Source organism: Cetorhinus maximus, chromosome 8 (assembly GCF_964194155.1).
Source record: "Cetorhinus maximus chromosome 8, sCetMax3.hap1.1, whole genome shotgun sequence".
Lineage (NCBI taxonomy): Eukaryota > Metazoa > Chordata > Chondrichthyes > Lamniformes > Cetorhinidae > Cetorhinus > Cetorhinus maximus.
The window spans coordinates 3,914,598-3,938,579 of NC_135886.1; the positions used below are offsets into that span (position 1 = coordinate 3,914,598).

The following is a 23,982-nucleotide window of genomic DNA, read 5'->3' on the forward strand; positions in this document are numbered from 1 at the left end:
CAACTCCAACTCTACTTGCAAGGATGGAGTCACTTGCATAGCCAGAACAGGTGTCTCGTACCTGCAAGAGGCACTGTCCTTATCAATACTTGAAAGGAAGAGTGGTCCACAGCCACTTTGTCTTAGGTGCCCAAAGGCCCTATCTGAGCTGAAGACAAAACTTAAATAACATTCCTTCAGCTCTGAGTGCGGCCATGTTGCCTTCAGGCCAAAGGTAAGTGATCCCCTCCCAATTATTTGCCTTATTCTAGTAAAATGGGATGGGACACAATCAGGGAACGAGTTGCATTGGTGCCCTAACAGTGGATGAAATTCCTGGAAGAACTCATTTAATCTCATGATCTCATAAACTTCTTAAAGGGTTTGACATGGTCGACATTGAGAGGTGTTTTGTCCTGGCTGGGCAGTCTAGAACTAGGGTTCATAGTCTCAGGATAAGGAGTCAGCCATTTAGGATTGAGATGAGGAGAAATTTCTTCACTCAAGAGGGTTGTGAATCTTTGGAATTTTCTCCCCGCTCAGTCTTTGAGCGTATTCAAGACTGCGCTCAGTAGATTTTTGGACATTAAGAGAATCAAGGGATATGGTGATAGTGCAGTAAAGTAGAGTTGAAGTAAAAAATTAGCATGATCTTTTTGAAAGGCAGAGCAGGCTTGAGGCCATATGACCATATGGCCTTCTCCTGCTCCAACTTCTTACATTAATATAAGGTAGGCAGAAAAATGCCCTGATGGTGGGGTTCGGCAGGGTTGTTGGAGGTGTGGAAGAAAGCGGGGAGGGGACCCCTGGGGGAGAATGTGACAGTGTCACATGAGCTGGGACATGTCAATGAATTTTAATAAAAATTTTTATTAAACTTTTAAAGCCGCCTGGGCTCTTCGCCTGCCTGCCAACCTTAAGATTGGGTGGGCAGCCCTGTTAATGAGTTGAACTGGTATTTAAATGGCCTTAACAGGCCTTTGACAGTTCGGCAGGCGCTCAGCCGACTCCGGAGTACGCCTGCCGAACTGAAGATCGGAATGACGCATGGTGACGTCGGGACTCATGCCCCATGTCACCACGGGTTATTTTACACGTCGACGAGCGGGACCCATTTTTCCCAAATTCCTACAACTTGCCCTTACCTCCCAGCCAGAATTTCAGGTAGCAATCTGCCAAATTTCCCTTCCCATACTCTTATAACCTCCGAAATCTCTCCAGACTTTTTTCTGGTTGTGTTCAGACTGATATAATCACAGGAAAATATACAGGAGAAATCAGCAGAAGAATAGAGAAAAACAAAATTTAAAAAATGGACGCTGTGGTTGTTTCAGTGAAAAGTACCTTCTGTTGTGCTGCTTGCTAACATATTTCACTAAAAGATTATTGAGCAATGATCATGCTTAATAATGAAAACTATTCTCTCTGCCCATTTAATTAATCACATTCATTGTGTTCTGCTGATCCCTTGCCATTTAAAAACATCCTGTAAGGCTTTTCAATTTACTAATTGAATTTTTTTGAACAACAAACTTTAAAATATAGAACTTTGAATGTGATGTAAAAAGGCAAATATAGGATCATTTATATTTTGCTTCATCGCATCAAAAATCACTTCACGCACAATGAATTATTTTGATGTCGAGAGATTGGTGTTACTTAGGCAAGTGCAGATCCATTTTGTGCACAGCAAGACTCCACAAGAGCAATGTGATGAATGACCAGTTGATGTTTTTATTGGAATTGGCAGAGGGGAGAATAAGGGGAAAGGATAAAATGATGATATAAAATGCAAATGAAGCTATGTGGCCAAAAGAAAAAGTCACTTCATCTTGTGTTTCCTATGTTGGATTGTTTAACTTACTGCAGAATTTCATCTTCTGATTTTTTTGGAACCTTTTGTTTATGCAGATGTGTTCAAATTACAAGAAAATTGGCGTGACAATTTATCTGGCTGGTATACGAGGTGAGACCATCTATAACTAAAATGTCTTCACTTAAATTGTAAATGATGTAACATTGATTCCTATCAGATTTGGTTTGTGCTCATCAAGGTGAGGATGTCCATGTTGGGGGATATTACATTTCCATTCTGAGCATCCAGCATTATTGTCAACTGCTCCCAGATAAAGTATAGCATGATTAGACATTTCTTCTCCTCTTCTCCAATTAAACCCGATGTTATGACACAGCAGTTGGTAAAGGCCGAGTTGTTTAAATCCCAAAGGGAAACTTGAACAACTGTTGTTGTTTTCAATTGGTTTGTTTGAGATGCAGCTCTGAATCCAGGAATAAAACCACCAAGCCTCAAGAGGCTTTTATATAAAACTAAATTAGACATTTATTAATTCAACAACAAATTAAACACATACACATGTCTGCAAATTACTACCATAATAACTTTTAAACAAGTCCCCAAATTAATCACTCCCAGGTAAATCTTCACCAAGGCAACAATAACCCATAGACTGTAAATAGACACCAGGCAAAGCACATTTGACCTTACAAATTCAAAATGAGGTTCTTTGTAATTTGGTTTCTTTGCAGACACAGTTGTAGGCTTACAGGCTAGTTAGATCTTAAATGCCTCAGACCTACACACACAAACTCCTTTCTGTTTATACCTAGCTTCCCCTTTGAATGTAAATTTTCCATTGTATTAGTAGGTTGTTTTCAATTTTACCTCTCCAAACAAGAATCCTTCATTCCATCAATTTTATTAGTAATATAAATACATTGCCTGGCGCCTCCCAGGTAGGTGCAAGATTTTACTCATTCTTTTGAATGCTTTATTCAACAAAATGCAAATTTACACTTTCCCTTCACCTCCTTACGCTTACCTAATTAACATCTCAAAACTACTATACACCAAAGCACCCAGACTAGCTGGCTTTAATCCAATTGAGACACACACAGGCACACACATAGACACAGACCCTACCACAATTCCAATTTGAAAATAATTTCCAATAACATTATAGACATTAATACCTCTTCATGATACCCGACTAAACCCAAGCTCAGTACAGCATTCTCAACTGCATCAGTGTGACAATTTTCACTTCCCACAATAGCCTGTAGCCTCTGAGTCAATTTGATACCAATCAGCCCTAAATTACATATACAAAAGCAAAATGCTGCAAATGCCGGACATCTGAAATAAAAACAGTAAATGCTGGAAATACTAACAGGTTTGGCAGCATCTGTGGACCGGGAAACTGCGTTAACATTTTTAAAAATTCATTCATATGACATGGGCATTGCTAGCTAGGTCAGCATTTATTGCCCATCCCTAATTGTCCTTGAGAACTGAGTGGCTTACTAGGCCATTTCAGAGGGCATTTAAGATTCAACCACGCTGCTGTGGATCTGGAGTCATATGTAGGCCAGACCAGGTAAGGATGGCAGATATCCTTCCCTAAAGGACATTAGTGAACCAGATGGGTTTTTACAACAATCGAGAATGGTCATCATTAGACTTTTAATTCCAGATTTTTTTAATTGAATTCAAATTTCACCACCTGCCGTGGTGGGATTCGAACCCCGGTCCCCAGAGCATTGCCTGGGTCTCTGGATTACCAGGATAATGCAGGACAATGAAGGTCTCTCTCCACAGATGTTGCCAGACCTGTCGAATATTTCTAACATTTTCTGAATTAGAGAGAGTTTTGTGCAATGGGTGTATGCTCGCCATACCATTCTTGACTTAATAATAAATGCAATAACAACAGCAAAGTTGTACAGTACCTTGAAGCATCAATGTCCTGCACGGTGAAGTAATAGGACTTGGGTTCAGGGCCACCGTTCTCTTCACAGCAAGTTCCTGACCTTGGCCTTTTGTATAGAAGTCAACCATGTCTTCATGAGGAAGGAAAGAAAACAGGAATAAGACTGTCTTCTGTTTTCCAGTCGTCTTGAGCAGCATTGCTAAAGGCTTGGAAGCAGGGATCTGTCACATATACTCAGTAGAAAAAGGCACATTATTACTGTTCTTACTGTTTTTCTTCTTTCCCTGTGGAGAAGCAGCTTAACCTCCACTCAGCATCCAGGACTTGGCTATGTGGGCAGTGGGGGCCATGTTTTGGTTTGAAAGCTCCCTGGTTATGAAGCTCCAGTGTCATGAATTTAAATGCGAACTTGCGAAATTGAATTATATAAACCAAGTAATCTGTGAGCTAGGCTGATACCAATAAACAAAAAACAAATTGTCACAAATGCTGCAGATTGTCCTTAACTGCCTCCCTTCACCTTCAGTGAAGGGAACTGGTCACCTTTTCCCAGTCTGGCCCATATATGTGACTTCAGTTCCACAATATACGCCCGACACTTCACGCAAAAACAATTGCAATTCAAGAAAGGGGCTCACTACTAACACAAGGATGGGCAGTAAACCTGGTCTTGCCAACACCACCCATATCCTGAGAACAAATAAAAAGAAACCACAGGCATCGAAAGGCAGAGGATGAAAATAACAAAATGTTCTAATGTGAACATTCACCGCACCTTGCAAGGGAGACCTGTAATTTGTCTTTGTCACTGAGCACTGGCATTCTGAAGCAATGTTGCACATCAGATCAATTGAAACAGAGTTGACCTAATAAACACAAAGGATATAGTGATCATTTCAGCACTTTTTTTTTAGAAAAAAGCTGATTCTATACACTGAATTATGCTGTACCGCTTAATCGTGGGCCAATCACAATGTCAGAACCGAGTCATATGAATGTTAAGCTGTTCAGCAACTTAGCATTTCACCTTCTCATGCCAATGAATTTATGACATGTTAGCAGGTTTCAGTTTTAAACTTGTTCTAATCTAATAGTAATGACTACCCTTATCAGAGGGTTTTTCAGCAATAAATGGCTCCTGCACTTTGATTAAACACCTTTGACCACAGCATTAGCGTGGGTGTGTTTTATTGACTTGTTTACACACTATATTACTTCATCAGTATTGATAGTGGAACAATTATTATGTATTTATACATTATGTAGTAAATACATGTGCCTTGCTAGACTGGAAATGTCCTGGCACTCCATTATTATGGTCTGACTCTACAAGATTTAGTCATAGTTACTCACCATTTGTAAAACTTTGCTCATGAACAATCACTTAATAATGTTTTGGAAGCATCAAATGCTTATTCTAGAGCCCTTAGTAAGGTAAGTTTCTGGAATTTCAGTGGCTTAAACCATTGCTGGCTGTAGGTGACCAAGCCAATACAATCGAGTGAGAAAAAGCTCACAGCAGAGTTGTACTTGCCTTTCCTGGTATCAACTCCCGATCTGGCTGGTGGAAATGCCACACTGTTATATTGGAGTTACTCATTGAAACAAGAATCAAGGCACATTGCTTTGTAGAGCAGAAAGCCCCTACCTCTAGCCTGTGTTATACCTGGAGTGCTTCACACTAGGGTAATCTTCCATTTCCTGGTCTTAAAATCCCATATCTTTATGAGCACAAAAATAAAACAAACAATAGCTTTTTAAAAGCATAGCTACACTTGTAAGAAGAGGCCAATTATCTCTGTATTTTGATCTGTATCAGTGATTATCTGGAGCATCATAGTATTTACAATACAGAAGCTGACCATTTTGCCTAACAGTTCCATGATGATGTTTATGCTCCACATGAAGCTTCTAATTCATTCTCCCTCACGTGTTTATCTAACTTCCTCTTAAATACATCTGTGACATTCGGCTCAGCTGATCTTTGCGGTAGCAAGTTCCGCATTCTTCCCACTATCTAGGTAAAGAAGTCCCTCCTGAACTCCCTATTGGATTTATTTCTGGCTATCTTATATTTATGGCCCCCAATAACTCTCATCTCCTCTGCAAATGGAAACTTATCACCTACATCTATCCTACCAAGAGAGAGAAGTCCCAGGCTATTTAATCTTTCAATGCCTATTGAAGATCTTCCAATCTGTCATCATGAACTTTGCCATTTTGAAGTGAGTTTTTCCCAACATAATGAGCCAACCAGTGAAATTAGTGATTAAAGAAGCAACCGTTAAATTTATTGCCGAGTTCAGTCATTGAGAAGAGACAATTCTGAAAAACAATGGGCAAAATCACTAAAAAAAAACATGGCAATAAGGGGCATATGAGGAATAGAATTGTGAATATTATGCCCTTTATTAGAATTCACATCGTAATTCATTCTGTTTTATTCATGTTAGCATAATGTGGGTTCCATGGCTTCAGCTTCTCCTAATATAGACAAGGAAAATTCAGTAGCAATAGAAGCTGAGCAGATGAGAACCATAATACCCTATCATTTTATAACTCTGTGAACTTAGGCCTGTCTAACTATCTGATAAAAAAAATATACTGATCTGGGATCATTCATCAGCGTTCAAGTCACTCCATCGAAACACAATCTATTTCCACTGTAGAAAGTTTGGCCCATCCCCAAAATTCTGGGCAGCTAAATTGAAAAAAAACCAACACCTAAACATGGATTCAAAATTCACCTGAGCTTTAGTTCAATTCCGCTTTGCCACAACTGAACGAGCAACATCGAATGATGCAGCACACAAGGAGGCCATTCATCCCAGCATGCCTGTCCTGACTCTTTGAAAGAGTTATCTAATTATTCCCACTACCCTGCGCTTTCCCCCAAAGCTCTGCAAATTGTTTTCCTCAATTAGGTTCAATTACTATTCCAGGTTGGCAATCTTCCTGAGTTACCACAGCCCAGATCTGATAGAAACGCTTCTCATCACCTCAGCCATTTGGCATTACTCGGCCCGGTGACCTTGTCGATTGAGTGAGGCATGGTGCCCGCCACTGAAAAGATAATGGTATCACTCTGCATAAACACACTGCAAGAGTGCGTAAAGAAGAAAAAGGGTTTTTTTTTTGAAGACATGAGGCCTTTTAAGAGGGATTCACTTTACTGCTTTTGAAAACAGTCATAATGTCCGTTTCTAATTTCATTTCTTTTACTTTTGTGCAACAGATCAAGTGTATGAAGACATTGAGACTGGTGGAATGTTCGATGAGGGTGGGATAGAACGCAGTTGCCTCTTCATTTCAGTGCACGATGCTGTCCTATACACATTGGCAAAGGCGAGTGAAAACAGACAGGACGCAGCCAAGGAAAAAGTAAAGAGCATTTTTTTTTTCCCCAAGACTTCTTGTTTACATCTTAAAATTTGAAAGAATGCTTTAGTCCTTACGCTCGAATAAACAGATTATGACGGTTCCTCATAACAAAATTAAAATGATTTAAATCCAGGGGGTCAGACAATGCTGTAAATTTAGTGGGTTTGGTTTATGTGCCTCATCCCATTAGATCACCGCCTTACATTCGCCAAGTATTATCACTTACAAAAATAGAATTACCTGGAAAAACTCAGCAGGTCTGGCAGCATCGGCGGAGAAGAAATCAGTTAACGTTTCGAGCCTCCATGGCCCTTCGGCAGAACTGAAGCATAGTTAGGAAAAGGGAGAAATATAAACTGGTTTAAGGTGGGGGGGTGGTGGGAGAGACGTTGAGGGTGTGGTGATTGTGGAGATGAGCAGATAATCAAAAGATGTCACAGACAAAAGGGTCAAAGAGGTGTTGAAGGTGGTGATATTTGTCTGAGAAATTTGAAGAAGTATTATCACTTATTGTATCAAATAAATCCAATTAATCCCCTTAGTAATTTTACTTTTTTTGAAGTATTTTTAGGGCTGTTTTGGAACCCGATTTAGCACCAGGTAACACCGAGTGAACAATATTGCAAATTTTTTCTTTCACTAAATTGTAAATTGGGTGAAATGAGCAAGTTGCTTATAAAGGGCGGTGGATGAAAATGGCCTGTCTCAATTAACAGGTCTAAAAGCTCGAGGGGATTACAGGTTTCTTGCTCCTACTCAGTGAGACGTTAGCAGAGCCCTGGGACCAGATCACCTATCCATATTCCTGTCTGAGAGTTTGGCGTGTGCTGTACATGGGGCTGGAGAGGATAGAAAATGAAAAGAGGGCAAGGGGGATGAAGGAAAAGAGTGAGAGTAACAGAAATCTGATGGATAAAATGTTAACAAAAATGCACACTAACTCGAACAAATATCCTCAAAACTAATTTTAAAAGACAAAAGTTAATAAACGAATGGAAAATGTTTTCACTTTTTGATTAAAATATAAAATTTATATTGAGCAACTATATGAAATATGCCCTAACCTAAAAAACGAATACACTGAGCAGTGTCTGAAATTACTCAAGCAGCCCCAGTGTCTGAGAGGAATAAATAAACTTTAAGGTGTAAATGGAAATTGCCATTCTGACACAATGCACACACAACTACTCAAAGTCATTGAAATGATCTCACCTAACGACACTGAACAAATAGTACACAGCTGTGTATTTCACAGTGTGACAGTGCTGAACAAATAAAGTGGTATGTGGTTGGAAATCTAGCCCTTAGATTACATCAATGACCTGAACTCAGGCACCCAATGCCAGTGGTAAAATGTTTGTAGACGACCCCATACTAGGGTGGGGCGGGGGCAAAGTAAGTTCAAATCAAACACGGGAGGCATGGGGACCTACAAATGGAGTTAGGTAAAATGTGTAAGTGGGCAGAACAATTTTAGCACCAGATTTGTGCAAGAGGTGCTGAGCTTTGTAAGAAAACCTACATAATCTGTGTACTGTATCCAGTTTTGCTCAGCAAAAAACAAGAGAAATATTCAATCCCTGCAAGGGATGAATCATGAGACTGAAGCTCATTGGTATGTTAGAGTAATTGAGGGCGTCCCGCTTTGAAAGCAGGCAACGGTGACATTAAATGTACAGAAAAGCATAGTGAAAAGCACTGGTAGGAAAAGGTAGCATAGCACCAACTTGCTGGCAAACAAATTCAAGACTGTGGTCAGGAAGAGTTTCTTTATACAAAGAATAATTAAAAAGGAATAATTGGACCTACTACAAGAATAGGAGAGATGGAAGTCTTCATTCAAGAACTTACTGGTTGATGCTATACTAGGATTGTAGCTCGTAAGAGCTCAGATAGCCTCTTTAATATGAGTGTATCTCGTGAACCAATCATAGGTCACAGAGCAGCCCCAACACAGGTTTCTAAACTTGACCACCACCTATTGGTGAAAGTTAGAATAACAAATTCCAGTTTATTTACCCCATGCAAAGGAAAGGGCAATTGTATTAAATCTCCACTAACCAGTACTACACCGCTTTGAAAGAAAGAAATATAGGGCTGGGTTTTCAAAGGGGATTTAAGAACCCGGCAGCCAGATGAATTCCTGATTCTGACCCCGTGCCTCAGCTGCTTAAATTCAAATGGACTAATAGGCCAGGAGGCGAGCAATTGGCACCCAGTTAGTGGTGCCAAGTGCCCCCAGGAGGCAGGAGCTGCCTGTCTGGTGCCAGCGACAAAGGCAGGCGGCAGCCATGTTGGAGGCTGCTGCTGTCTTGCCGAAGAGAACAGGCAGGTCCTCAGAGGGCCAGCAGCGTCAACAGGGATGAAAGAGGCCATGCAGAAAAAATGAAGGAAAAGCGCTATAGCACCAGCACAAGTGGTTCCATTAAAAAACAGTTTTAAGGCAAGGACAAACGTATTTTATTTGGCCCCGCGGTGAACCTAGCACCTGTTCTCAGACATGAACCAATTCCATTCTGCAACAGACAGGCCCCTTAACAAGTTCCTTAAGGAGCTTAAGAGACCATTAAGTAGTGGTGAGCAGGTTTCATATTCCCTGCTCCGCTGGCCATTTTAAAATTACAAACTGTTCCACAGGTGTTGGGATCCCTGGTCGATCTCTGGGACTGTGATTTTGAATATTTAGGCTTGGGCTGACAAGTGGCAAATAACAAGTGCCAGGAAATGACCATCTCCAACAAGTGAGAATCTAACCATCGCCCCTTGACATTCAATGGCATTACCATCACTGAAACCTCCACTATCAACATCCTGGGGGTTACCATTGACCAGAAACTGAACTGGACTAGCCATATAAATACTGTGGCTACAAGAACAGGCCAGAGGCTAGGAATCCTACAACAGATAACTCACCTCCTGACTCCCCAAAGCCTGTCCACCATCTATAAGGCATAAGTCAGGAGTGTGATGGAATACTCTCCACTTGCCTGGGTCAGTGCAGCTCCCACAACACTCAAGAAGCTGGACACTGTCCAGGACAAAGCAGCCCCGCTTGATTGGCACCCCATCCACAAACATTCACTCCCTCCACCACACAGTAGCAGCAGTGTGTACCATCTATAAGAAGCGCTGCAGGAATTCACCAAAGCTCCTTAGGCAGCACCTTCCAAACCCATGACTACTACCATCTAGAAGGACAAGGGCAGCAGACACATGGGAACACCACCACCTGGAAGTTCCCACACGCAATCCTGAGTTGGAAATAAATCACCTTTCCTTCACTGTCGTTGGGTCAAATCCTGGATCACCCTAACAGCACTGTGGGTGTACCTACACCACAGGGACTGCACCGGTTCAAGAAGGCGGCTCACCACCACCTTCTGAAGGGCAACTAGGGATGGGCAATAAATTCTGGCCCAGCCAGCGAAGCCCGTGAATGAATAAAGAAAAGAATTGCGCCCTCATCAGGTCCCGATCCCAAGACCCTTTGAAAATCCAGCCCATAGTATCTTTCACAGACACTGAGTTACTTATTAATGCAGTCACTTAATTAGTATTAGCACATGGAATGTCTACGCCACCTTGGGAAGGGATTAACTGCTGTCGGCATTTTCTTCAATTTATTTAGCCTTAGCCAAAATTTAAAAAGGCAAAATTTCTGTTTCCATGGCAATGACACTCAAAATAGTGAGAGGCCGCTCAAAATCTACCTGCAGACCCTGACTGGGAATTCTCTCTGCAGTGACCTGGTGCCTGGGTGTTTGCATGGAGCGGAGTACATCAATAGAAATTTTTGAAACAAACTTCAAATAACAAAAACTGAAAATGCTGGAACTGCAACTGCAAACCTACCAACATCGGTTTAAAAAAAAGACCTTGTTCTGAATTTTTCCAGCACTTTCCCCTTTTTGAACGCATAAATTAATAAGTCAGATTATGTTTTAATCACACGTGAGAGGCAGGGGTCATCAAACAGGGAGGGAAACACTGGGGTAGATTCACCTCATCTCCTCCCCTGAGTTCTTTATTCTTTCACGGGCTGTGAGCAGCAGCATTTGTTGCCCGTCCCTAATTGCCCTTTAACTGCGAGGCCATTTCAGAGGGCAGTTAAGAGTCAACCTCATTGCTGAGGGGCTGGAGTCACATGGAGGCCAGACCAGGTAAGACTGGCCGATTCCCTTCCCTAAAGGAGCATAGTGTGAACCAGATGGGTTTTTAACAACTATCAATGATAGTTTCATGGTCACCATTGCTGAGATTAGTTTTGTATTCTAGATTTATTAATTTAATGTAAATTCTACCAGCTGTCCTGATGAGTTTCAAACCTATGTCACTGGAGCATAACTTGGGCCTCTGGATTACGGGTCTAGTGATATTAACACTATGCCACCATGATGTTAGGACAACTGGTGGAAAATGCCAACTGACTGCCCTGTTCCAACAAAAGACCTGGTCCATTTTGAAATGCAAGCTTCATTTAGATACAACTGGCGAGCTGTGGGTGGAAAGCATCTGCTGTAGGGCAGTCCAGCTGGCTCAATACTGGCCAACCTCCGGGCCTGCAAGGAGGTGCATCTGAAGACGGGATGGTCTCAAGGACAACAATGGGGTGCCCAGTGAGGGTGTGGGGGACTTCGTACAGCACTGGCCCAGGTTGTTTTTAATGGAGCCCACTGAGGGACTACTAATCCTCTCGGTCCTAAAAAAAAACTTCAAAACAGGCCTTTGCTCAGTGGTAACACGCCCGCTTCTGACTCAGAAGGTCATGGGTTCAAGCCCCATTCCAGTAATTTGGCCACATCATCTAGGCTGACGTTCCACGGCAGTGGTGGGGGAGTGCTGCACTGCTGGATATGTCATCTTTCAGATGAGAGGTTAAACTGAGGCCCTCTCCAGCGGAGGCCAGCACTATTTCAAAGAAAGGCTGGGAGTTCTCCTCGCCCAAATTCATCTCTTAACTAACATCACTGAAATAATTATCACATTACTGCTTTTGGGAGCATGCTGTGCAAAACATGGCCTCCGCAATTCTCTTACAACAGTGACTACACGTCAAAAATACTTGTTTGGCTGTCAGGCTCTTGGGAAAATCCTGAGGTCATGAAACGTGCCATACAAATGCAAGTTCCGACTCCTGGGAACCAGTAGTGTGACAGGTCATATCCCGCTACCGCTTTTCCACTAGGTCAGAAGATGCAAAATGTCCCTCATTAACTTCATAGGAAAATTAAAGGATTAACAGTGATTCCTCATATGAAATAACACGTGTTTCTGGTACGCTGCTCCTTCTGTTTGATGTTTGAAGTGTCATACTGTGTACACTCGTACGTTCCTGATAATTTATACCCAACGGCACTGAATTGTACCAGCCTTTTATCAGCTAACTGAAGTGATGTTTGCCATACTGTGGTGCCAAGGTTAAATCATTAACAAATATATGTATAACTGTCCACGGGAAGGGTAAATGTAAGTCAGAATACTGTATGAAAACCTTTGCCGAATGTTTCGTGGTTTTGTGGTCACAAAGTTGTTCAGAGAGGCAGGTTCCAAAGGGTGTCTTAAAGGAAGGACGGAAGGTGGAGATGTGCAGAGGGCTAGTGAGAGAATTCCAGCACTCAAGGCCTAGAGAGCAGAAGGCACGGCCGTCAATAGTGGGGCAAAGGAATTCAGGATGAATGAGAGGCCAGAATTAAAGAAAAGCAGAGGTCTGAGGGTCGCAGGGCTGGAGGAGAGACAGAAATGGGGAGGGGTGAGGGCATGGAGGGGTTTAAATATGAGCTCTGCTTTTAAAGTGCTGGATAATCTCTATGCCCTCCCAGAACAGCAGAGACCCACAGTTTAGTGGAAATCAATATTGGACTAAGCACTTACATTGACAACACTCTGGTTACAGGGAGCCTGCATTCAGTGGGTAACACTATAAGGTAAATTAGGCAACGTTTAGTGCCTCTGGTTTTGAGGAGACTCATGTTGTGGTTGAAGATTTTTTTTCCTGTGCTACCATTGGCAAACATAAATATCCATGAGAGGGAGCGCTGGCTGTCCATTTGAGGCAGTGAGTGTCCTGAGGTAGCATAAAGAATTCTGTGTTGTTAGCTTGTGCTGACCTCCCCTGACCAAACTGCAGAAAGTGGCTCAGTCAACAAATATTGAATGGACTGTAGCTGGGGTGCAGTTTCTCCATTGCACGCAGGACCCTGACATCCCTACAGTGAGGTCATTGGAGACGATTCCATAGAACCAGCCAATTACAGGGTGTTGTAGTACCATGTCAAGCAGGAGTCATTATGCAATAGAATTCAGCTCCCCTTCTGTCTGCCAGTTTATCTACTTTCAAAAAAAACTGTTTTAATTGAATGGCTAGTCATAGTTTGTAATAATTTTGTTATTCTTTAGGTGTCTGGTGCGGCAGCAGTCTATATTAATGAGGACATGTCAAGTGATGAAAATGATAATGATCAGGATTTGGAGCAGGTGAGGATTGTTGAAGCCAATGCAGTTGGCCATCAAGCACTATTAATCTTCACATTCATCGAGAATGTGGAAAAGGGCAAATGATCCTGCATTCCCTTCTTCGCGAGCCTCCCATTCTTGAGCCCCACTGACCATCCACTCATACTAGGGACTCACCACCAACTCTCCTGTGGTGTGGGCAGCAACTACTTAATGCCACTGGAGACATTCCAGGTCCAGCCAGAAGCCATATTGAGTCATTCCACTGCCCCACTACCTCAGCCTCCAGTGCAAACACCGAGGCTGGGAACAGAGTCGGATAAACTGTACATATGGCCAGAGCAGTTAAACTACCGCCATGGAGAAGTAACAGCATTAAAGAATATGGCCACTTTTAAAAGATTGTGCTGGCACGGATGTTTAAAAGTCAACTTGTCTTTGCAAGAACAGTTTCACCAGCAGCAGGACTGAACCCAGAATAGGAGAGCCACTTCAGGATAAATAGGCCATTAGTCACATGCAATTCCACAATGCATTAATATTTAACTTGCAGGCCCTTAGTCACCAAATTCCCTTTTCCTCTTCGCTTCATTAATTGAGAACCATGTCTGTTGTGTTTTATGCATCGGAGATATGCAGAGATGACACACCAATTTCTATGCCTAAGTAGGAACTTTATTTCCAATGCTTTTAAAATGTCTCCTCGCTCATGCTTCCAGCTTCTTGCTTTTAGTTTGCTTTCTATTTTTCTGTAACCACACCCAGGCTTGGTTAATAGCACACAGAGCAGGGAAGAGTCAACAGGCACACACAATCATAAACCGAACAATTGAACGATTGAATACTACAATGTTCAAAAAACACTGTTGTTTGGTCTCCAGAAGTACAATGGAGACTCACAACCTTCCAGTGCTACTTCCTCTCCCCACTCTCCCCACCCCCAGGCCCCTTCTTACAATATCTTGGAACCACCGAGCTCTCATACAGGCCCAGCAGAAAGCAATATTTTTTTCTGATGTCTCTGGCCCCTTTTCTCATGACTCCCAAAGCCAGGATCCTCGGTATACTTGCAGGCTTGAATGTTGCCTATTCGAGTGGTTTTCAAATGTTTTTGGTTGAAAGATCCCTTTCCAAATGGATTGGTCATCATGGACCCCCCACCCCACCCTGGCAAGTCTAAATCATAATAACATATAATACTCATAATATGAAAATGCTGCATGTTAGGAGTGTTTTAATAATGTTTTTAAGAAAACAGTTATTTACTTATCGATTTCTGAGAAAGGAGTGTGTCTCCTTCTCATTGCAGAATCTGTCTATCCTGGGCGTGATGTTTGACAATGACACTTAGAAGTCATTCTCCATTTTCAGACAAAACTTGAACTTGTATCTTGGCAGCTTTTCTTTGAGTTTAAATAGTGCTTAAATATTTAAAAACTCCCCCTCCCTTCAATAAGGCTAAACCCACCTGGCGCCCACCTCCATCACCAGCCTCGCTCCTCCCTCTGTGAGACAGACACCTCACTTTGCATCGCAAGTCTGGTGGCTGCCCCCTGCTTCCACCTAGCAGCTCATACCAAACCCGCCACTCATTTCTTTTCTCTTGATCAAGGTGCCCTGAGGGGCCACTCACCCTTAAGGCTGGCAGTTAGCACTTTCGTATGATTTCACTGACCTCCTAGAAGCCCTTGGAGGTTCACAGGACCCTAGTTTGAACCCAACTGCTATATTTGATACAATTATGTGTTGTTTGCTGTGGAAGTACCACAACCCTACTGCCATTGTCACATGTGACAAGACCGACAAACCATCATAAACCCACATAGAATCAGAAGGGTAGAATAGATGTTGTATCATATCTAAACACTGTGGGGTATGTAGTGTTCAATGGTTCGATTCTTCTGTGTTTGATTACGTGAGTCCGTTTACTATTGACGTTCATTTTTCTTGATTGGTTAAGCCTGGATATGGAGTCAGACAAAAGTAAACAAAACTGTGGGATACCCAGGAAGCTAGAGCTGAAGCATGCAGTAGACATTTTAAAGCACTGTGAATAAAATCTGTAATACACATGGAAGCTGGTGTGTCATCTCCGCATGGACCTGAGACATAAAATATACAACAGGGTAGAAATTAATCCCGGGCAGTGGCGTGAAATAGGCAGTATCCGATTGGTCACCCGTTCTACGCAACATCTGATATTCAGTGGTGCGACCACTGTCCAAGGTGAATTTCTACCCCTGAATAGCCAACCATAATATTTAACATAATATTTAATGCTAAATCTTTGTCAAAGATGTTTGAACTCTTCCTTTTGAATGCTAATCTTCCAGCATATATGAGGTACTACAAAAGCTTCAGCAGATAATATTGACTGTGGCCATAAGTGGACATGGACCATTAGGCTTCAGCTGCCTTTTCAGATTTTAATTCGATAACAAAGCACAATTTTCCGGCCTTGAGCAAGATTGGCTGACTATCAAACGGGGAATTTCAAATCCAAGCCTGGTCCTGATTAAGAAAAGGGGTCTTCCTGTTCTCTTCTGTCCAAATATCGAACCTGAGCTAAATTTAGAACGGGAGAAATTTGTTCACATAACACTGCTTCTTCCAATGAGCCGCTATCTGAGCCAAGGCAGGGCTGCTGGCCCTCTTGGAATTGACATAAGCCTGCGTGATGCTTCACGGATACACTCCTCCCACAGAACCTTGAAGGGGACTTTCCTAACAGCTGAGATTTGTATGGCAAACATGCCTTCATGATCTAGTCTCTCCCTGCCAGTCACACCCCATGGGAGGGAAAATTAACCCCCACGTCTTCAATATGTCAACTCGATCTCCCAAAACTGCAAAGATTTGGTGATTTGTTTTGCTAGCTTTTAGATTAGGATTTCTTTAGACCTATCAACACTCGGTATAGATTTTTAAAACCCTTGCACAATATTGTTACGTTACTCCTACAAAAACTTTGATATCAGAGAAGTTTACCACAAGAGGTTATGGAAATAGAGTCAATCAGTGCATTTTTGAGGAAAGTAAGACTTGAAGGAGAATAATATGGTGGAATTTGAATTCAATTAGTAAACGTGGATTATAGCCTTAGTAGTGGTAACCATGAAACTATCACTTTTTGTTGTTAAAAACCCATCTGGTTCACTAATGTCCTTTAAGGAAGGAAATCGCCGCCCTTATCGTGGTCTGGCCTACATATGACTCTAGATCCACACCAGTGTGGTTGACTCTTAACTGCCCTCTGAAATGGCTTAGCGAGCCACTCAAGGACAATTAGGGATAGGCAACAAGTGTTGGCCTGGCCAGCAAAGCCTACATCCCATGAAAGAATAAAGGGGGGGAGAAAAGGAGGTTAAAGTTGACCAAGATTTCCATTTGTAATTACTTTGCAAGCAAAACATCATCACCACTACACAAGCTGAATAAGTTGCTGACACTCTCTAGTCTCATGGGAGGAATGGTTACCTGGCAATATACTGGGGGCTGATGGGATGGATCTGGGCTACCTAATAGTCCTGATTATCAGGAGGATAGACATTAGAGAGAAAACAGGAGACAAGAACATAATTTAGAGCACACTTGTTTGAAGATCAATTCTTATTTGTTTGCAAGATTCTGCAAGGATCAACAATGGAAATTAAAGTAAAATGTTGAGGCAGAGCTTGCCTTCTGCCAACAGGCATTTCTGTTTAATGTAGAACAGTTTCAAAATAAGCCAAGATATTAGTAGTTCCATTACTTCTCTGCACTATTGATAATGCAATGATTAAGACAGTTGCACATAACTTTTATTGTATGATCTTTTAATCAGATTAATACTTGTTAGTTATCTAAAGACCCCTTTGTGTTGCTACTAGCCTCTCTAAAGCTTTTACTTCTAGATAACAGTATTTTTTAATAGTTATTCAGAAACTGATGGACCATCTAGTGGTGATAGCAACAAAGTTGCTTCAACATCAGAGTTATTTTTCTATGGTAGATGATTTTAAGCTTTACGCACCGCAAAATGCTTTACATCCAATGAATGAAATACATAAAAATTCATAAAAATTTTGCGACATATGAAAACACATCAGCCAATTTGCGCACAGCAATAATGCCATGGGATCTTTAGTATCCACTGGCACAGAGCCTTGGTTCAATAGTTTTTCTGGAAGATAGTGCCTCTGACAATGCAGTATCCCTTAGGACTTTTCAAGTGTCACCCTGGAGTGGCTCTTGAACTTTTAACCTTTTGGCTTTGATAGACCTAAAAGATCCTATGGTACTAATTGAAGAGGAGGGCAGAGTTGATCCAGGGTGTCCTGATCAACATTTCTCCCTCAATTAACAAACAGCACCAAAAATAGTTTAAACAACTACTTGTCCCATTTAATGTTTGTGGGACCTCGCTAATCGACTGCAGGATTTGCCTATGTCATTACAGTGATTACGTTTCAAAGGTGACTTATTGGCTGTGAAGCACTTTGGGACATTATGAAAACAGAAAAGGTGCTATATAAATGCAAGATCTTCCCTTCTCAACTGTCTCAAGGGAGCCTTGCTGCAATTCTAATCTCACCATCTGAATATCCATGCACTGCCATCCCATGGCCAATGCATTAATCCACCAATTTACGGTGCATAGACCTGACTCTTACTTGTTTTTCAGCTTCAATTTGCAGAAGACTATTATTAATTGGGCATCTTCAGTAAACTCATTATATTAAATTTTCCGATAGCATGCGCAAAAAAATTTCATCGTTGTTCATAAAGTCAGGTAAAGAACAAGGGCCACACTAAAGAACACCAAAGTTGGTAATAGAAGAGGAAACAACATGAATCAGGATCTCACGAGGCCACACCGATCTTCAGTTTTCAAAGCTTGCAGACAGTATGAGGAAGAGAGGATTGAAGATGGACCAAGTACCACAGCTTGGGTGTTCTGAGAAAAAGTTAGAACAGGAAATTAACATTCTTCTTTTAGTCCTGAGCTCAAGGCTTTTATTGCTGGGGTATGGAGCGCTTTACTCTTCCATAAGTTGGTGCCATTGTCCATCAAGTTCATGTCAGATTTAGATATAACCATTTTATCACAGAGTGGAAGACCATTTAAGCCCAACACATCTGCACTGATGCTCGAAGAGACCCCTTTACTCAATCCCATTCTGCTGCCTTTTCTCCAGACCTTTCTGAATTCTCCTTTATAAACATTTAGCCATATCGTTTTAAATGCAATATGGATTCTGCTTCCACCACTGTTTCTGATGCCCAATAACCCTCTGTATAAAAAGAAAATTCTCTTAACTTCTTTCATTATTTTGGTGGTGATCTTAAATTTCCAGTTATCGGTTATTGATTCACCGACCGGTGGAAATATATTTTACCCTATTTACCTTACTAAAACGACTTATAATTTTGAGTACCTCTGTCAGATTTCCTTTTAACCCTCTCCGTTCTAGTGAAAAATAACATTTTTTCTGGTCTTTTGTCATAACTAAAGCTCCCCCACCCCTGATATTATCCAAGTGAATCTTCTTCTCCATAACCTTGATCTGTTTCCTAAAGTAGAGTGCAAGTATAAATGGATACAATATTCCAATTCTGTCATAACCAATCATTTGTATAGATTTAGGATTACTCTTCACTTTTGAACTCTATCCTCTTATTTATAAAACTTGTGATTCCATATGCATTAGATCATTGGAATATTTACACAGCCTGTCGAAAATACTGCTATTTCAGATGGTGGGGCATTTAAAAAGACTGCCAGTAGCTACTGCTATTGGATACTGGAACATTAACGCATTATTAAATTGTGGGTTTGACAGGAAGTTAAGCTGCGTTTTTCTGTCTCCCTTCCAAAGAAAGGAGAGCACACAATTGTGCAGTAGTTGAATAAAGACTATAAATGCATTTTGTACTTAAAGTCTTCACCCTCTTCTTCTTCTATAGGTCATGTTTGGAACGATGTTTGATAATAGCGTTGGGGACCATACTATCCTGTGAACAAATTCGGAAGTGCTGAAGATCAAATGCAAGTGATTTGCACTCGAAGCCACAAGAGCTTTCAGAACAAATAACTTGGCAAATGTGTATTGTAAAGTGCTTTGCACTGGCTTCTGATACACTAACTGATGTGGAAAAGGGCATAAATGTGCAGGCACCAGTTATTAGTTAAAGTGTGCATCTTTTTCTTGGTTGTAGTATGCTATTTCTTATTTAAAACACAATGATTGGACAAGTCTTCTCATACTTGCGTGGAATGTCTTGATTTGGCACATGTGAAAATACGTACTATTGTACTTAGTTAACCATGTCCCAGCCCTTGTACAGCCAATACTTCTCCTTTCTGTGAAGAGATGCTGAGAGTAGGGGCTCCCACTTTTAATGCTAATGTTTTTTTTTAGGACGTGTTCAGGAACATGGGAAAAACTCCAACCTAAGATCACTTACAACATGAAGTCTTAACCAAATCATGTAAGGGTGTCAGATAAAGCATTGTGCTGCTCAGTGATCAAACGGGATGTAGTGCCATTGTAAGAGAAGTGAAAACAACAAGACACCCAAATGCACTTTCCAGTAGCAGTCAGTGGATAGCAATAAGGACCAGTAACCCTGGCTGACATTTTTCCCTTCTTAGGCCCAGGCACTGAATGCAGATGCAGTGCCCAATCTGAAATCAGCTAACTCAGGACAGACTGGGAATTAAGCCTGGGGCCTTCCTGGTTTGTATGGGTCAGCAACATGAATACAACCAAAGAATGCGTTCATCCTTTAAGCAACTTGGAAGAGCATTTCAGGATGATTGCAGAGTAGCAGCTTAAATGTTTTTTTTAACATTAAATTGGACACACAGAAGTAACATGGGACAATTTGTGTTCCTTGAGGAAATTTAAGTTATTTGGTTCAGTGTAGCAAACGGCATTTTAAAGAATGGAATATGGCTTAACTAAGGTCCATTCTTCATTCCTTTAACATTACATGATTGTTAATTTGAATGTCCTTAATTAAGCCCCATAGTCACTGTTTATCTAGAGCAAACTGCTGCCTCTCGTACAGAAAAGCAAAACCCACTCCTGTGCCATTCCCCCCACCTTTAGTGACACAAGTGCATTTAATGCATGGCTGTGACATCTCAATGTAAGTTATCTTGACAATACAGGAATAGGGTAGGGTTTTTCATCTTCATAATTATGAAGTATATAATTCTTAAAGTAATAAATGAATGTTTTATTGCACTCCACTGTGAAATACATGCAATTGTTATTTAACTGATAAATACTAGTGTATGCTAATGATATATTAATAAATATAATATATTACCAGTATCCAACTTGGCATTCTTTTTTTAAGAAGTGCTGCGAAATAATAATTGGAAGTCTGTCTTTTTATTCCCAATTTGGCCTCTGTGGCTTTAGATCCTAAATATTTGGTAAAATATGGAAATGGATAGAGGATCACCAAATCCTGCATACCTAACATGGTTTTGACAGCTGATTTATCTGCCGACAGTACTTTCAAAAGTAAACACTGAAATTCTCAGAGAGAATATACAGTACATGTCGGTGTTGGCTCTTGGGTAAAGCACCTAAAACCAAGCCACTGCCTCATTCTCCCCCTCCCTCTCTCTGTCTTTCAATTAACGTCATCTGCTTCAAATAATTATCCAATTTTCCTTTTAAAGGTGCAACTGTCTCTGCCTCAACCACTCCTTGTAACAAGGTATATTCCATGCTGCAACAACTCCTGACATAAAGAAATTTCTCATCACTCCTCCCTTTTCCTTTTAGTGACAATTTTGAATCGCTAATCCTTCGACACTAACTATCCACCCAAAAGAAATAGTCTTTCCTGATTCAGTCTATCAAAATTCTTCATAATTTAAAAAAACAGGAAAGAGCCACAGTTTCTCGAGTCTTTCTTCTGAACGACAGCTTCCCATCACTGGCATCATCTTGGTGGCCAATACCATACCCATACAGAATGATTATCATGCTCTTTCTATAATGTACTGCCTGAAACTGCATACAACGCTCTAACTGTGGATTAATCCTTGCTTTGTACAAATGTATAACTCCTTAGATATCAGCCATGGTACAGTTGGCAGCACACTCCCATCTCCAAGTCACAAGGCTGTGGGTTCATGTCCAACTCCAGTGGCCTAGCCCAGAATCTAGGTTAGCACCCCATTGCAGTACTGAGGGTGTGCTGGGCTTTCAGAGGTGCCATTTAAACCTAGGCCATACTGCCCTCTCAGCTGGCATAAAAGATTCTACCGCACTACTTGCAGAGCAAGGATCAGGCTTATATGTAAGCGGTGTGGTTGACACTTAACTGCCCTCTATAATGACCTAGCAAGAAGTTGTATTTCGTGGGCAGTTAGGACTGGGCAATAAGTGCCGACCTTGCTAGCAATTCCCACATCCTGAGAATGAATTTTATTTTTTTTAAATGTACAACCTGAGAATAAGAAAAGCAGAGAGGAATAGCTGAACAAAGAGGGAGATGCAGTGTGTTATAAATGTTAGTAGTGGCATGTTACAATTCACTCAGGGAGTCTGAGTTGCTGTGACAACGTGCACCTTTTACAGGCATGTTGTGGTCTGGAGCTATGGGTAGTGACAGTAGAGGTGTTCTTTGCATCACATGGGCTGACCAGGAATCTCTCCCACTCTTACTAAGTACTATCGGTGTGTGTTGGAGGAATTTGCAGGTTGATAATCAATCTCCTTGGCCACGTTATGAATGCACCTCCTTGGCCATCTAGTCGTGCATTGGGACTCGAACCCAGAGCTTCTGACTCAGAGGTAGGGACGCCACCCGCTGTATCACAAGACCTCCCACAGTTGTGGGCATGCAAGCTTAGATGCAAAATTATCTGCCCAGATCAGTAAGCAAATAATAGGAAAAGTATGGAAGCAACTTAATTGTCTCCAGCCCTAACTTGTTTTGATCTCACTTAAGCACACGCAGAAAAAAAAATTCAGAGCAGCAAAGCCGAATCTCAGGAAGAACCTGGTCATGATCTGGGGGACACCATGAACTTAAAGCACAAGTATTTCCTTCACAATAAAAAGCTGCTCCAAGGTTGAGAATACAACAGCATCCAGAATGGGGGGACAGAGACATCGAGCGGGATTTTCCGCACCCACCCGCCGCTGGGATTTTCCGGTCCGGACGCGGGTCACTGGACCCCTGACCGGGGGTCCCGCCCACGACGGGGCCCGAAAATCCCGGCCATCGAATGTTGTGCGTGTATTGAGACTGACAACAGCTGGAGATTGAATGAACAGGATGTTAAATGCCAGATAGACCCTGTCTGTGACAACAACCAAAACAAATCCTCAGAAGTATCCGGGAAAAAAAACACAAGCCCAATTAAGCAAAACCTGGGCCAGGATTTTCCATTTGGCAGGGGGGTGGGGAGAGGGGGAGAGGGGGGGAGAGGGGGGGAGAGGGGGGGAGAGGGGGAGAGGGGGGGAGAAGGGGGCAGCAGGAGCAGGCGCGGACCCACCAGCGATCGGGTCCACTCTGCCATTTTACGCACCGTCTCCCGAGGATAGCGGGAGTGGGTGGGCAGCAGCGGGAGTGCACAGAACACCAGGTCCAATGGTGACCCCGCAGCCTGTTTAAAGGAAGGCCTGGCAGCCTCCTGTAGGTTGCTCACAACAGCCAGTTCCAGGCCGCCGCAGAGGGGATCGGGTGAGCAGGGCAGGCTGCAGGGTAGGGCAGAGGTGGGGGCCAATGCACTCCTCGTTTTTCCGATGCCTGCCTTGCTGCCCTCCTCGAGGAGGTGGCAGCACGGCCGGAGGTGTTGGTCCCCCAGGATGGGAGGAGGAGTCTCCCCCACATGACGAAACGTGCCTGGGAGGAGGTGGGGGAGGTGGTGAGCTCCCGCGATGTGGTGCAGCGCAACTGGATCCAGTGTCGCAAGCGCTTCAACGATTTGTTGCGTTCTGGCAGGGTGAGTACAATATTGGCATTGGGCATCTTACCCAGCAGGCCGGCTTACCCCCTGAGGCCCCCCTGCCCCAAGTCTCAGTGTCGTGACTGCATTGAATCATTTAGGACATTTTTCCTTTGCTGGGTGACCAAGCAGATATTGCCCATGCTGAGGTCAGCCTGAGAGGGTCATGAGGAGATGAATTCTCCTCCGCACCATGTGTTGGTCTTAGTCCCACATGACTGGTTTGGGGGAAACCTGGAGGAGCTGCAGCTAGTCGCAGACTCAGAGCTCCAGGACATGTCCTAGTCAGGGTGATGAGATGGTGGGAGGGGAGATTCTAGGTGTCGTGGCAATGAACCATCTGCTGCCCTCTATGCTGCACGTGGTTGTGCCTCCTTGCTATGGGAGCAAATACCGTGTAGTACCAAATGTGATGTAGGCAGCATGTGTTGGGTGGATGGGAAGCAGGCCTAGCATCTTGGTCTGAGTGATCAGCAGCAG

At 42.4% G+C, this 23,982-nt stretch overlaps 1 protein-coding gene across 4 annotated transcripts in view; it reads left to right on the top strand.

Moving 5' to 3' along the window:
* LOC144683375 (solute carrier family 26 member 9-like) overlaps window positions 1-20,863 on the top strand; it is a 103,930-nt gene extending 83,067 nt beyond the window's left edge. For all 4 annotated transcript variants that reach the window (XM_078546326.1, XM_078546327.1, XM_078546328.1 and 1 more), the window contains 4 exons: window positions 1,891-1,945; window positions 6,943-7,088; window positions 13,485-13,562; window positions 19,488-20,863. In XM_078546326.1, the coding sequence (XP_078402452.1) occupies window positions 1,891-1,945; window positions 6,943-7,088; window positions 13,485-13,562; window positions 19,488-19,541 (333 nt within the window). In that variant the 3' untranslated portion in view covers window positions 19,542-20,863. The remainder of the gene's footprint in view (window positions 1-1,890; window positions 1,946-6,942; window positions 7,089-13,484; window positions 13,563-19,487) is intronic.
* Window positions 20,864-23,982: the final 3,119 nt, after the last annotated feature.